The 15,627-nt window shown below is 41.7% G+C and overlaps 6 protein-coding genes across 6 annotated transcripts; 4 read left to right on the forward strand and 2 right to left on the reverse strand.

Annotated features, from left to right (window-relative positions):
• Positions 1–1,436: 1,436 nt before the first annotated feature.
• Positions 1,437–3,471, reverse strand: SS1G_09021 (hypothetical protein; the record flags this gene model as incomplete). Its single annotated transcript, XM_001590207.1, has 4 exons — positions 1,437–1,463; positions 1,594–2,298; positions 2,357–3,190; positions 3,376–3,471. 4 exons carry the CDS (start codon positions 3,469–3,471, stop codon positions 1,437–1,439), a joined length of 1,662 nt encoding a protein of 553 aa, XP_001590257.1.
• Positions 3,472–3,982: 511 nt separating this feature from the next.
• SS1G_09022 (hypothetical protein) lies at positions 3,983–4,696 on the forward strand (the record flags this gene model as incomplete). The annotated part of the gene is made up of 3 exons (XM_001590208.1): positions 3,983–4,183; positions 4,235–4,516; positions 4,562–4,696. The coding sequence occupies 3 exons, from the start codon at positions 3,983–3,985 to the stop codon at positions 4,694–4,696; spliced, it is 618 nt and encodes a 205-aa protein (XP_001590258.1).
• A 2,959-nt stretch (positions 4,697–7,655) lies between these two features.
• Positions 7,656–7,871, forward strand: SS1G_09023 (predicted protein; the record flags this gene model as incomplete). Its single annotated transcript, XM_001590209.1, has 1 exon — positions 7,656–7,871. The coding sequence occupies one exon, from the start codon at positions 7,656–7,658 to the stop codon at positions 7,869–7,871; it is 216 nt and encodes a 71-aa protein (XP_001590259.1).
• Positions 7,872–9,259: 1,388 nt separating this feature from the next.
• On the reverse strand, positions 9,260–11,293 carry SS1G_09024 (hypothetical protein; the record flags this gene model as incomplete). Its single annotated transcript, XM_001590210.1, has 7 exons — positions 9,260–9,728; positions 9,781–9,850; positions 10,058–10,163; positions 10,266–10,609; positions 10,662–10,730; positions 10,782–11,003; positions 11,134–11,293. 7 exons carry the CDS (start codon positions 11,291–11,293, stop codon positions 9,260–9,262), a joined length of 1,440 nt encoding a protein of 479 aa, XP_001590260.1.
• A 487-nt stretch (positions 11,294–11,780) lies between these two features.
• On the forward strand, positions 11,781–12,299 carry SS1G_09025 (predicted protein; the record flags this gene model as incomplete). The annotated part of the gene is made up of 3 exons (XM_001590211.1): positions 11,781–11,973; positions 12,027–12,083; positions 12,148–12,299. 3 exons carry the CDS (start codon positions 11,781–11,783, stop codon positions 12,297–12,299), a joined length of 402 nt encoding a protein of 133 aa, XP_001590261.1.
• Positions 12,300–12,781: 482 nt separating this feature from the next.
• SS1G_09026 (hypothetical protein) lies at positions 12,782–15,593 on the forward strand (the record flags this gene model as incomplete). The annotated part of the gene is made up of 9 exons (XM_001590212.1): positions 12,782–12,981; positions 13,130–13,445; positions 13,486–13,613; positions 13,667–14,037; positions 14,086–14,309; positions 14,356–14,630; positions 14,677–14,786; positions 14,850–15,143; positions 15,199–15,593. 9 exons carry the CDS (start codon positions 12,782–12,784, stop codon positions 15,591–15,593), a joined length of 2,313 nt encoding a protein of 770 aa, XP_001590262.1.
• Positions 15,594–15,627: the final 34 nt, after the last annotated feature.

The raw sequence follows: 15,627 nt of genomic DNA on the forward strand, positions 1-15,627 counted from the left end.
CACATGTCAGAACATGTCATAGCAAACTTCTTAGCCACTCACTACCGACGGGGGCTGCCAAGAACTTTAATTAAAAACACGCAATACCTCATCTCAGGAACATCCTACACAAAATAGCGATACACAGAAATTTCTCCGCGTTCCCCCCTTTGTGTGAACATGCTAGTGGCCAGTAGTCGTCACTGAACTATTTAGCCGAGAAATTAAAGTTTTGTTTTGGCATCAAAGTTCGCTTTTTCGTGCTATTACACTTTACTGTGTATTTGTTTGAAACAACATGAAATAATCCTTCCGAAAGATTCATCTAATCTTCCCCTTATTTTGAAAGAGGTTCATGATCTTAGACAGCCATCGAAAACGGAGGTTACAGGAAAAACATTGCGTCTACTACCCAATTTGTATAGATTGAAAGACTTTCTAACAAAGCACAGGGGTTTGTATTTGCAGGTCCGGTGTTCACTTGTACCGACCGATAAATATCTACACCTCCCCATGTAACTTTTCTTCCAATGAGCAATCTATTTGAGGGCAGGGATTCCCCAGTTTTTACAATGTAACAGAACGTGGTCATCAGATCGCCAAGTATGTACAGAGTAAAGCTTCATTGGAGAAGGATAAATTATTCTTCAAGATTGAAGAGCTAACTCCTCCGGAAAGTGCGGTCTTTGCATCAGGGGCATTAAAAATACAGGTAGCATCAACAGTCGTCCAATGGACTGAAGTGAATGAACGGAAGATTCGGCAAAGTGGGTCTAGCAAAAAAGAAAATATTCAAGGGTGTGTTCGTTCCATAGCCATCTCAAGGCAACACAAGATGCTACTTTTATGTCAGAAATCATTGCGACGACGAGTAGAAACATTACATTACAGAAAATTGACCACTAAAGGCCTCTGCCATATTTTTCCAATAAGCCCCATACGTAGTCAGTTCATTCCACTTAGGCTGAGGTAGAAAGTTCTTCCGTTATCTGTTGTGTACCTCAAGATCAAGCTGCACTTTACTGAATTGTGGGGACATCTTGAGATCGTCACTGCACTCAATCTCTTACTCCTCAGTCATTTGCCATAGTGCAGAATTCCTAGTCAAGCTCGGAGAATGCCCTTCCGCGTTGTATTCTGCGAAATGTTGGCGCTATCCATGTAACCCATACTTTCTTCAGACTCAAGGCCTGATGTCTCATGGAGGCCACGAATCCCAACCCAATCAATGCACAATCCTTCCAAGCCCCCGTTTCTTCCTATACTCCAGCACCTTAGCAAACAGAGTAGACTTGATTGATTTCTCTAATACACAGCCCCGTTTTAGGTCCTGATGGCATGAGGAGTAACAATGCAAAAAGCTCTCAAACAATTGCAGAGGAAGAGCAAATCAAGGCCTAGCTCACCTGTCGACCCGAAGTTGATGATAGAAATCATAGATTCGAGATTCTGACCTGCTAAGCCAAGGCCTCGATGCATTGATTCTATCGCTGCTCATATCAGCCAGCGCCTCACTCGATCATCCACGGTCTCCTCAAACGGATGAGTAGTATGCCGAGCGCTTGGTAAAGATACGGGAAGTAGTCCTCGAGCCGGTCGAACGCCAAATATTACCTCCACCACTGCTCTAAAAGCTGATACAGTAGGCTCATCTATTGCGATGTAATTTTTTATAAAATCCCTATCTTCAAGGAAATCGTACGGATCACAAGTTACGATTGTGATGAACTTCTTGTTCGAAATAAGACACTTGCCTAGAAATTGTCCCATAGCCTTTTGATAGGGACTGAAGGTTGCATTTCTGGTCGCAAGAATTATCATATCAGCCTCCTCAAAATGAATCATGTCCTTGTGACCTGGATCCAATAAATATCCCTCGTTGAACTGTATGTCAATGATAGATTCACAGTAAGGCTTTAGAGTCTCAATATACGTGAGCAGTAGGGATCGGGCTGCTCTATCCTCACCACTGACAACAGCACCACCCCCTAGATGTGCCTCTGATGCGAACAACAATAAAACCTTAACGGAATTTCTTGGGATTGAAAGATATCCCGGCTCAGTTCGGACAACAGTTGTACTCTTGGCGTAAACTTCCGATGCAACTTTTGACGATTCTTCGTTAAGCATTTGAACATTTGAGTTAGAATCAGCCGTTGAAACATTCGTGGATAAATATTTAGTCTTTAGTCGTATAACTCGGTTTACTGAAGACTCAATCATCTCCTGAGAAATCTCACCAGATTTCACTGCAGCAATAACAGCTTCAATGGCACCGACTTGAGCTTTCATTGTGTGACACCATGACACAGTCAGTTCCTGCCTATATGCACAAGGTTTCAGCATTGACTTTTGTAAGAGTATCCGTGGTAATTACCTTTAATGCCATGACTGCTCCTTTCTCTGTCCCATAAGTCGCTCTAACTCCGTCCATTTCTAAACAATCACTTACTATCAAACCGTCATAGTTCATCTCCTGGCGCAAGATTCTTATTGCATCGGGGCTCAAGCTAGCTGGTAATTGATTGGTAGCTACGTTAGAGTTGCTGTTTAACTGAGGTAGAGATATATGAGCAGTCATAATAGCATCAACACCAGCTTTCACGGCGCGCCAGAATGGTACCAACTCACAGGCTTCTAATTCCTCTTTGGATTTAGTAATAACCGGAAGACCATGATGGGAGTCAACGGCCGTATCACCATGGCCAGGGAAATGTTTGACGCAGGACAGGATGCCATTTTGCTGTAAACCTTCCACTTGAGATGATACAAATCTTCCCACTGTCCCCGGATCATCTGAAAATGATCTTACTCCAATGACGAAATTCTTTGGTTCTGAGTTTACGTCTGCAACTGGGGCATAATTCATGTTGATGCCATATGCTTTCAATATTTTGGCTGTGCATACAGCAACACTGAAAGCATTTGACGGATCATTGGCCGCTCCCAGAGCCATCGAACCAGGAAGTTCTGTTGCAATAGGTGGATTGACACGAGTCACAAGTCCATTTTCTTGGTCAGTTGCAATGAAGAGACTCTGAGCATGTCCAGAATCTTCTGCAATTTCTTGTAATGAAGCAGCTAATTGGAAAAGTTGGGCTGCGTCTGCGATATTTCTCTGAAAAAGTATGATGGTTCCAACTCTGTGAACTGTGATGAGAGTCTTGATATCTTCGTTGGTAACATGGCCATGGAATCCAACAATAAAAGGCTGCATTGTCCTTAAAGTCAGTGTGATAAATCGATTGCGCCATCGCATTTCGAGGTTATGCCATCCCCCCGCCCGTCTGCGAATCCCATGCATGACATAGGGAAGATTGGAGACTCGAGAGATGCAGCGAAGATACCATGGATCACTATGAAATACAAAAATGATTCAAACAGTTCAAGACATACCTGCCCAACTTTATCCCTCAGTTCTTCATCAGACCAATAATTGGTTGCTGCTTGCCTGCAGTCAGATACCATCGCCACTCTTTGTGTTTGGTGCATCTTTATGATGAGAGAAGCTTCCTGGGGGGTTCAAATATGAAATCCTTCCATTATGATTTTGCATTTGGCAGCCCACCAAATGAATCAATGCCTGCCCAAACAGGAAATTCAAAGAGCGCGTGCGGGAGGAAGTTGGAATCAGGACAGAGATAAGAGTTGAAAGTTAATCACGTGATGTGATTCCGACCGGAGTTCCCCAATCCCAGCTCGATCTTGGCTCTTCTATCCCGCGGTGCAGTCTGAAGATAATTACATCAACACTTTTTTTTCCTCAAGCCGTCTTTGATCTCAAAGTCTTCCTTTGGCTAATAGGGTGTTTAACAATATTGCAATGGAGCTACTTCGGGTGCAACGTGATAATGTTCTCTTGCCTGAAGAGTGAAACACGACAAGTCCATTTGTACGACGAGAAGCTAATTCTTATAGACATGAAGAGATTTCCTTATCAAAATGTCTTCCTCTGTTCGAATACTGGTTTTAGGAAGATTTATCACGCAAAAAGAGAATAAGTATGAGTTCTCTTGAGATCAGTCGAAATGGCAGCCACAATATAAGAGCAAACGGAGATGAAACTAAGCTCGATGATACGAAAACCGATCGCATCAAGGATAGTCTAGATAAATATGAAAAGCTATTCGGTATCGACGAAGAATCCTCTAATCAGCCTACAACGACTAGGAGAGAGCTATGGTCATACTACCTTTATTACAACGTGAGCGCCATCCCATCACCCTTATAGTGTGTCCTAACCGTCAATCTCTAGGGAAATAATGGAGTAGGACCTGCAAATTATTCTCAGACTCTTTTTCAATCCGCGCTTAATAATGCTGGGTGGGATCCCGCGATTACACCTATTAAGATAGGAAACTGTGCCACAGGAGGTTGTGTAATCCCATGGGGTTACGGTACTCGATCTGTTTCCAGTGTAGTTCTACTTGCAAATGGGATTTGCTTCACCATCATGACATTAATTTTTGTGGTCTTCGGTTCCGTTGCAGATTATTCGAATTTTGGGAGATGGATACTTTTGTTTCTTACGGTCGTGGTATGTGGCGAATTCCTGGCGTGAAGTTTACACTGACGGATATAGGGTTGGGTTTTCCAATACGGAATGATAGCTATCAGAAAGCCTGATCAGTGGCCTACAGCTATGGTATTATATATCATATCTTACATTTCATACGGTGTTAGTATCTTCATTGCTTCACTTACATTCTGGCATTAACCTGATGGTAAATAGACAACATTGGTATTCTACTATTCATTATTTCCCAGGTTAGCCCGCTACATGCCTCACGTTCGAAAAGCTCGAGAGGAAGACCTCAAAGATAATAAGATCAATCAAGATGAATATGATAAAATAGAAAGCATGGAAAGAAACCATATTAGCAATATCTCTACTGTTCATGCCAGTATTGGATATGTTCTTGTGCTAGCACTTAGTCTTTCTGTCCTGATTCCATTGCGAGGGGATCTCTTTGCCAACAATCTTGCTTTGTGCCTCACAAACTCATGTAAGCAACTATAAGCAAACATGCTATCATGCTCTCGCTGAACATCTGCAGATTGGGTTGTCCTCGGCCTTCCCTGGTTTATTTTCCAACAATCACGCACTGGGCCACTCATCCCAGAAGGCAGTTCTTTTTGGACTATCGGCTTGAAACAAGTCTACCACTCTATTCGTGAAATTCGCCACCTCCCTCGAACTTTTACTTATCTTCTCGCATCTTTCATGCTTGCCGATGGCTTTAATACAACTATTACGCTCATCTTCATTATCCAAAACGAAGTCATCTCTTTCTCCTTTCTTCAATTAAGCTACCTTGGACTATCACAAGCTGCAACCTCCACGGTCTCTACTTTCGCATTTTGGTACATTCAACAGTATTTTGGCATTCGGACTAAGTCTATGTTCATCGTAACCAATGTCTTTAGCGTTTTAATTCCGCTCTATGGTGTGATCGGATTATGGTCCGACAAGGTAGGCTATCACCGTGTTTATGATTTTTGGATCTACAATATTGTTTTTGGATTATTTCAAGCACCATATTATGCCTACTCACAAACTATGATGAGCGAGGTTACCCCTAGAGGATATGAGGGAATGTTCTTTGGATTATTTGGGATTACCAATCGAGCTGTATGTTATTGTTCGCTTCTTTCCCTACATTTCGTGAATTTGAACTGATCAATAGCTACATCAGTCATCAATTATTGGCCCATATGTCATCCAAGCCATTATCAATAACACCAATAATAATTGGATGGGATTTCCGTTCCTATTCGCACTGTGTACTTTTGCGAGTATACTCATTTGGTTTGTGGATGTTGAGAAAGGAAGAGAGGATTGTAGAAGATATGTCAAAGAACGAAAAGCTGTTCATGAAGTTAGTAGTATATGTCACAGATATATCACCTCGCTGTTTTAGATTGTTTTCTAACTCTTTCACCATAGAGACAAGCTATTACTAGCACAATTCCCCTAGAAGTACAAACGCAGAATGGCCCTTAGGTGTTCATTTCCTTCCCTCGATCAGGATTGACTCCCTTTTACTCGTAATCTACTCCAGAGTGACATTCAGCCTTCGAAAATGGCCCAAACTCAAAACGTCCGAGACCATGAATCCCAAATCGACCACTCCTCCAACCTCGCATCAGTATTGCTCCACGCCAGTCATTTCACTCTTCAGGAATAATCCAGCACTGTCATTTTCAGCATTCATGCTTGAATGATATGTCGGCATCGGTAAGAATTTCTGTATATAGATGCTTAAATATGTTTGCAAATATACACAGACAATATAACATCGGCGATTTCACTTGTATCTGTATAATCTGCCGATGTGAAATTGATGCGAGAAAAGTGGTAATATACTAGTTGATATTAACACCACTAGCCCTAGAAACAAATAACCTTAATACATCCTTCGAGATCAATCATTAATAATCAATATCAAAATACCATAAAAAAATAAATATCCCATACGCACCATCTAGTCTCCACTTCCCGAAAACTCAACATCAATATCAGACCAAAAACCTTCCGATAAATCGATAATCACATGATGCAATCCACTTGCTTCCCCGACAAGTCCCGCTGTTCCATCCTATCCTCCCTTGATCTTTTCTGAATCCAATCCCACACTTCCTTTCGTCCGAAGATACCTCCCTCTTCCTTCTCCCCCTACCATTCCATCCCTCCCCATACAAAAAAAAAAACACCAACCATCACAATTTCACCGAACCCGAGAAATACAAAAACAAGCATCTCGGTACTCACGACTCACGAGTCAACCACCCACGCACAGTCCCTCAAACCAACCACCAAACCAAACCCTGGAGAAATCTCGGCATGTAGACATATCTGCCGCACTCCGCATTCCGACCGTACAGTACCTACTCAAGTTCAAGCTCAAGCACAAGCACATCGAACTTGATCCGATGATTAGCGAGATGATTTCACAATATTTTCTTAGAGAATTTTTATTTTTTAGTGTAAGATGATCTTATTGTGTTCTAGATTCTAGAATTTTTAGATTTTGCGGCTCGGAAATTTCTTGGGGATGGATGGGGGTGGGAGATTTGAGTTTCGGGGTTGGTTTTACCTGATGTGTTGTATGGATGATAGGGGATAGATGATAGACGATTATTTATATATATCAATTTTCTCTTTACGTTCTTTTCTATTTTCGTAGTGTATATCTTGTAGTCGACATCTTTAGTACAAATTAAGTCGGAATATTCATTCAGTTATAAGTCTATTCTCATCACACCATACCTCATCACGCCACGCCACGCCTTACTTCACCTCACCTCACCTCACCACATCATACTACACCTCACTCCAGTCCATTCCATTCCCAAAATCCCAAACGGACACTAAAATCAATCAACACCCCCTCTAATACCCACCTCCATTTCAATCCCATCTCCATCTCCACCCCCAACCAACCACCAAAACCATGTCCCGAACCCTCCAAACCTTCTGGCAAAACCTCAAAAAGCCATTCTCCTCCATCCACTTCCCCAAATTCATCATAACCTACCCAGAGAGCGCGCAAACGGGAAACGGCCCCGCTGATTTCTTTTCCACGCCCACTAGAACCGAGAGTCAGACGAGGGAGTGGGAACGAAGGATGATTAGACGATAGAGTTTATTATGTGAAGAGGGAGGAAGGAAGGAGATGAGGGGATGGGGGGATGAGGTTTGGAGAGATGAGGTATATGGAGTTCAAATCCTGTGGAAAGGAAGACAAAAGACCGGGGAAGAAAACGAAAAGTTGAGGAAGTTATGGGAATGTACTAGGAACGGAAAAGAATACGAAGCAAAGATTGGAGTTTATCAACTAGGGAGACAAGGAAAATGTGGTATGGGGGCTAGGGAGAGGCGTTTGAATTGAGGATACCAGATGTGTTTAATATATTGCTGGATTTAGGTTATACGGAGTCCATAGGAATTGATTTTGAGAAGTGGAATTGAGAAGATGGAAAAGGAAATAGGAAAAAAGGGAAGAGCACGACATACCACAGCAGGCTAATCAGGCGTATTGGAAAATTTAAAATACCACTCCTTTTCTGCTTATTAAAGTATTAATATCTGTACTCGAATAGTATCCATTTAATCATTTAATAATATTTCCAATAATCAACACCCAAAACAAAATCTACACACATTTTGTATATATATACATTTTTCAAACAAGAAACTCCCCTTCCCCCCCCCCCCTCCCCGGGGGGCCAAGCACTTCATGAACTTCTCTACTTCATTGATAATTAGAGATAGTTTCACTCTACCACTCTTTCACCCACCACCTAACCATCTATACCATTCACACCTCAAAAACCAAAAAAACAAACAAAATCAATGCTATAAAACCCTTCAAAACCCAAGTTTAACTTAAACTCTACATTTGGATAGACGAGATCGATCATATCAGTGCATTGAGTCACACACATGAAAAAGCATCCACAAAAAGTATGCATAAAAAAAAAAAGAGAATTTCATAATAATCAAGTATTCATCTCAATAAGAATTGCAAGATTACCATTAATCCTCTTCTATTTCCTTTTCCTCATCTATAGATATAGATACAGAAACAGAAATGAAGAGTACTGCACTTGTATAGCAACATGTGGAACTACCACTTGAATTAACTGTCGAGGTTCGATACCCTTTTCATCTGTTTGTATTCACCATTATACACACCATTGCTCGTATGTCGAATCACAGCAATCACCTATACAGAATCATTCTTCCTCAAAGATATTTCAATATTTGATTCATTGCATTCCTCTTCAGAGATTTGCGGATAACGCACTTCTTTTCTCTAGCTCACAACTCACAACTCACAACTCGCAACCTATAGCCTATAGCCTATAGCCCAAGCTCATATCCCACATCTCATAAATCCCAGAAGACACCAAATAGCCAGTCAGCATCCGGTAAAATTATATTCTCATCTTAATCTTCCCAAAGCCATTCTGGCAAACTCCATTCGCCACAATGCATTCGAGTAACCTTCCATTCCTTTCCTTACTAATCAAGCCAATAATTTAATATCCCTCCTATCCATCCCAGCCAGGAGTAGATCAAAACAAATTAATTCAGACTGTGCCATAATAGCTCCGAAACGCCCATCTCGTCACATCCTAGCCTTGTTCACGAAATGAAAAGAAATATCGTACAGCCAGTTAGGCCGTCAGGTAGCACAAATTCGAAAAGAAAACATGGATGCCAATAAGATATCAAATAGGCACATCATGTTCCCTAGCTATCCCACTTTTGCAATTAACGATTTTGGAAGCTCGGCCTAAAAGCAGGAGCTGCCCCATTGAGACCAGAAGATCCAGAAGTAAATTGTTTTTTTGGTGGAGGTCTTGCAGGTGATTCTTCTTCGTCATCACTACTACATAAATCAATAACTTCCGAAATCTGTCTCTTAGCACCTGTTGATGATGTCAATGGATTAGGTCGACTAGATGGTGCTGCTGATAAGGAGTCGCGAGCACTCTGTGCTTGAATCCCAATACTATTTGAGGTGCCAGTACCAGTTCTGGTAATTGGTGTACTCGCTTTTCTTCCCCCAGGGGAGAGTTCGATCAAGTCGTCATCGTCATCATCGGAGAAATCGCTTGAGGCTACACCTGGCCGTGATGATATGGTGTCTGGCCTGTTGTAGAGTTTCCACTGTCCCTCTGGTTCTACTGTGACTTGATCCACAGATTTTGATGTACTTTGTAATATGTTCTTTACATACCTTGAAATATGTCAGCAAATCTCATAATGCGTGCAGAAAGTCTTGTACTTACTCATCAACAACTAATGTCTCGAAAGGCGCAGAACTGTTGCATATTGGACATGACCAAGTCGGCCCTTGTTCTTGTAGCTGAAGATAAGAGGTCGCATCGAAACATTGGTTATGCCTGCACGATATTGATCGGCAAGGTAAATCAATTCGTAATGTCGATAATGGGCACTTCAATGATAGAACCGAAGCAGTGGTTACGATATCGGCATCTCTTGATTTATGAATCACTTACAAAAATTAGGGCAGGGTCATGGAATATTGAGAGGATGATATCTTACTGTCATTGACGACTGATTCCTTGGTAATCTTTTTGCCAACCTCCAATATCTTAACCAATTCTTTGACGGGAACCAGCCTGACCACATATATAGCCAGATAGAATTTCTATAAACAAGGTTAGCATTGCAACTTTACGGTACTAAAGTCAACAGCACATTGTAAATCCTATAGAAATACATGGTAGGATCGTGCATGGTGGATATTAACCTCAGACGCGACGAAAGCTCCGTTGAGACCTGCCTTTGTAGTCAACGCATAGGTCATCTCGACAGTGTTTTGATATCCAGGAACTTTTAACCTTAGTTCCTTAGTAATATCCACGGGTCGAGTTGATCCAGGTTTGTTTTTCAATCCTCGAAGGTTTGCCTTAATCTCTCCTGTGTTCACTTTGATCTCAGATTGATGAGGAAAAGCAATATCCTGTCTTCCATTACCTTCGCCCGCACAGAATACCATTACTTTTAACGTTGGGTCGTTCATGACTCTAGACAATATAGGATGGCTTTGGACCTTGACGGGTATGTTCACGGTGTGACGATGTTGGTTCATGGCTATTTGATAATGATCAGCATAACATTCGAAAACTCCCGACCGAATACCAACCATCACAAGTTTTTATCTCTCCAATCTGCTCCATGATATCGTAGAATGGACTTGGTTTGAACTCGAGCTCTATGAATAATTAGATCAGGCGCATAACCCTATCACCACGGTCTCACGTACTCATTCCATAACCCATCGGCCTGTTGTATGACGGCATGCTTGCTCTAGGTGTGGGATAATTCGTTGCGCCGTTATTGGGTATTGAATTTGCTGCTGGTGAAGCTGAGTTTTGATATGAACGTGGTGGGTTAACTCCAGCTGTGACTGTCTCGGGATTATCTATGATTCGTCTTAAGCGATTGAATTTGGGCTCATCCTGCGCATTCGCGTAGAATCTGATTCCTTTATAGAAAGAGAAAGATTAGCTTCGATCTCAAGTATGGCAATCTATCGCATTATGGAAGCGCAGGTAGACTGTAGCATGAGGCTGCGCGAATTCGCGATCGACTTCTTAAAGATGCAAGCAACCTACTATCGACAATTCTTGACTGCAACTCTGCCTTCACACCTTGTGTTCTCATATCCTCAGCGGAACATATACTCTTCAATGTCGAGTTGAGCATGCCACCATTTTTCACCTTCCGTACATATGGCTCTGGATCAAGGAAACCACCGCCCCCCATCGAGGCCATTTCCTATCGGTGGATGAGGAACAAGCTAAATCAATCAGCTTGAACTTTGGAAACTTCCTAGAAATAGTGAAGGGACGAAAGTTGTAAAGAGTAATAAGAGCAGGTATTCCTTACGATATTGACGGGAGAAACAGATGGCCTTTGTTTTTTTCTCTTTTCAATATTATTTGCTTTTTGGCTTTCTTGTAGGTTGAATGTGAATTTGTTCTACCTCCGACTCGTAATGAATGCTCGTGAAATCAAAATAGGCAGGCGGTGAATTTTGGTCGAATTATTTTTAATTGGGTTTTCTGTGGTTTGCCGCTAAGATAAAAGATTGAATAGATGGAAATATATTAAAATCTATTTCATTGCGCAGTAAAAAGAAGTTCACATCAATTTTCTACAAGCTTTTATATTCTATCGTACCATACCGTATTCTGGAATATCCTACGACCTATTTCTTGGTCATACATACATACTTCATTCCTTCATTCCAATTCCAACAATGGCTAAGGGTGCGCGCTCAAGTTCCACCAAGGCAAATAATTCCGCCTTGAAAGCCAAAGTATTTGGCCCCGTCGAAAATGCAAGAGCTGAGAGATTGAATGCAAAACTCATGGAATTGATCTCTCAACCAAAGCCATCAGCGAAGACCGAAGATGTTGATATGGAAGGGAAGGAAGCAAAGGACGTAGAGGGTATGGAATGGGATTATTCTTTTAAGGGAATTGTTCTCTAATAATCTATTCAGCATCTGCAAAAGATACGACGAACGATGTCGCAGCAGCTCAAGAAAAGCCATCCGAAAGTAACTAAAACTTCATCTCCAGCGCCTACTCGATTCTTTCTTTAACTAACATATGAAACTACAGAGATGGAGGTAGATGCTATTAGCAAGGTCGGCTCAAAGTCAAAGAACCGTATTTCGAAGAGAAAAGTTAGCAGTCGCAAATCGCAAATGACCTTCACTACATACAAGAATGGAAAGAAAGTAGGAGGAGGTAGAAAGCAAAAGATCTATTAAGGACCTCGGGAGGATGGGATGTTGCAGATCGAAATAGATGGTAATTTATAGGCGCATCGGACAATCTGGTTTTGGGGGAATGGAGTTCATGGTGAGGGTTAGATTAAATCCTCTGACATATAAAAATGAGGAGTAGTTTAAAGGACTTCGAGATTTCAGAGAATATATCAAGAATTCTACAGCTGCAGGCTTTCCGCCAACCTCGAATTGGAAAAGACCTCGGACCTTTCCTCTCAAATATGCATTGCACAAAAATATCCCATTCATCCATGTCACTGACCGATAAGGATTTCTTATCAGCATGCCAAACGCGTTCGCAAACCTGACACCTAGCTTCTCTCAATCCCAACTTCCTGAAAGATTCTTTGGACTACTATACAAATGGCAGAGAATACTTCGGACTACAGGATTCTCTCTTTCTCGGGCTAACACAAAACTGATTCCACGCAAACGATCAATGGGTCAAGACTGAAAGGCGCAAAATGGTCTCCAGGACACGAAACTTTTTGCTCTTGGCAGCAAATATTCTCATCCCAATTGCTATATTGATATTTGCCAGTGGCTTCTTTCCTTATAAGCCATTTCTCTCTGGATTAGCACAGTATGAGTCTCTGGATTTTGGAGAACCTCCGGAGGCTCCATTTGATAAGGTCATCTTCATGGTTGTTGATGCGCTGAGGAGGTAGAGATGCCTTCAAGCAGAGCATGAATGAGATCAAAGCTAACCTCAACAGCGATTTTGTATTTTCAAATAGTTCTGGATTCAAATTTACTCAGGGGTCAATTGTATATCTGCCAGCTTGTTTACCCTCCACTAACTTTTTCTATAGTCTCATCTCCAATGGCGCTGCACTTCCATTTACAGCTCATGCGACTTCCCCTACCATTACCATGCCAAGAATAAAAGCTATAACAACTGGATCTATCCCTTCTTTTCTCGACGTAATTCTCAATTTTGCAGAATCAGATACATCTTCGTCTTTGGCGACTCAAGATACATGGCTAGCACAAATGAAAGCAAAAGGGGGAGGAAAGATGGTCATGTATGGAGATGACACTTGGTTGAAGCTATTTCCAGAAACTTTTGATAGAGTAGATGGAACTTCAAGCTTTTTTGTTTCGGTCAGTCGTCGAGTGGTTGAGACTGTACATAGAATGAATGTAGCTGAATACCAATTTCTAATAGGATTTTACTGAAGTGGATAATAACGTGACGAGACATGTTCCGGAAGAGTTGATGAATGATGATTGGAATACTATGGTTCTTCATTATCTGGGACTTGATCATATCGGACATAAAGCAGGTCCACGAAGGTTGGAATCATTTATTGAGAGATAACTATACAGGATACTAATTCCTTCTTTAGCCCGAATATGATTCCTAAACAACAAGAGATGGATGGGATTGTCCGGCTGATCTATGAAAACATGGAAGCGAAAGACTATCTAAGCTCGACTCTCTTAGTTCTATGTGGTGATCATGGTATGAATGATGCTGGTAATCATGGTGGTTCTGCTCCAGGAGAAACCTCCCCAGCTCTTGTCTTCATGTCGCCAAGATTTAAGGGGCTTAGCCAGCATTTTGAAGTACCTGCTCCATTTGAAGAGGAATTCCAATATTACAAAACGGTTGAACAATCTGACATTGCTCCTACACTTGGAGCTCTACTTGGATTTCCTGTACCTAGAAATAACTTGGGAGCTTTCATTGATGACTTCTTACCATTTTGGCCTGAAAGTATGATATCCCAATATTCAATTGAACTTCATCACTAAATTCTACTAGGAAATGACCGTGTTCAAATCTTACTGCGAAATGCAAGACAAATTGTCAGCGTAGTCACTGCAACATTTCCATCATTTGAAAACGACGGTCCTTCCGACAATTGTCATGAACTATCAAGTAGTGTTGATGACTTGGCATGTCAATGGAGAAGGATTACTCAAGTTCTAACTGATCTCAAGTCTAACGAGAAAGATTATGATGCATGGGTTGCAGCCGTCACAAAAGTATGTTATCCTTCACACCCATGTTCAAAATCTAACAAAATTTTAGTGGTTGAAGGAGGCTCAAGACTTAATGAATGGTACTGCCAGCAATTATGATGTCAAGAAATTGGTTGGTGGCCAGATCATTGCAGCTTTGGCTTTTGTCATGGCAGCAGTGGCCGCGGGGCCATTTGTAGCAAACCATCTTAAGTCTTGCATTCCGTTCATAGCTATTTGCTTGACCTACGGCATCATGATGTTTGCTAGTAGTTATGTTGAAGAGGAACAGCATTTCTGGTATTGGACAACTACAGGATGGTTATTCCTCTTATCGATCAAGAAGTATGATTCTGTCCTAAATCTCAAGTCAAAACTAACAATCTCCTAGTATACGTCGTCAATCTCGCGAACTTTGGTTACTGGCCATTAGCTCTTTATTGATTCTGGTTGCTACTAGGATTGCTAGACGATGGAATCAAACCGGCCAGAAATTTGCCGGTGATTCAGATATTGCTCGAACATTCTTCTCCCAGCACCGATTAACACTCTGGACACTTGTAGGAGTTACCTATCTTTGGAATCTTCAATCACTTGCCAACAGAGGATTCTCCCGTCTGCCACAGATCGTCGCTGGTGCAATTTCTACACTTTTAGCCACTGCAGCAATCACATTCAAACTTGCCTTTACAAATGAAGATTCACCCGAACTTCTGGCAGGTCTAGCAAAAACTATGGCCGATGGTGATACTGGCATTCCACTCGTTCTCCGGGCAAGGTTGGTATTCATCGGCATTGCAACTTGTCTAGTATATACTATACTATCTAGTTTCGGTCCACCAACCAAACGTGCAAATGGTGAACTCTTCCCCAAGCCCCTTCTGAAAGTCTTTCATAACTAACAAAACACCAGTCCCCATGCGCACAATTCACGACCTTATTGTCCTCTTCCTAGTCACTCAAACACGAGCAACCAACATTCCGCTCATCCTAATCTTTGAACTTCAATTTTTCCTCTTATCAACCCTCAATCTCTCCCTCGTAGAAATAACCACTACAACCCTCCTCCTCCAACAAACCTCCTTCTTCGCCCTGGGAAACTCAAACGCAATTTCCTCCATCGATCTCTCCTCCGCCTACAACGGCGTCGATTCCTACAACGTATTTGCGGTGGGCATCTTAATTTTCGCCTCCAACTGGGCCGGTCCTCTCTACTTCATTTCAGCTAGTAGTCTCCTACTATTAAAACACTGGAACAAAGATAGAGTAATGAGAAAAATGTATGGGGAAATCATATATCTCTCTTAACGATATTTTTCGCGAGTAGTTTGACGGCAACGAT

This window comes from Sclerotinia sclerotiorum, genomic scaffold, assembly GCF_000146945.2.
Source record: "Sclerotinia sclerotiorum 1980 UF-70 scaffold_12 genomic scaffold, whole genome shotgun sequence".
Taxonomy (NCBI): Eukaryota; Fungi; Ascomycota; class Leotiomycetes; order Helotiales; family Sclerotiniaceae; genus Sclerotinia; species Sclerotinia sclerotiorum.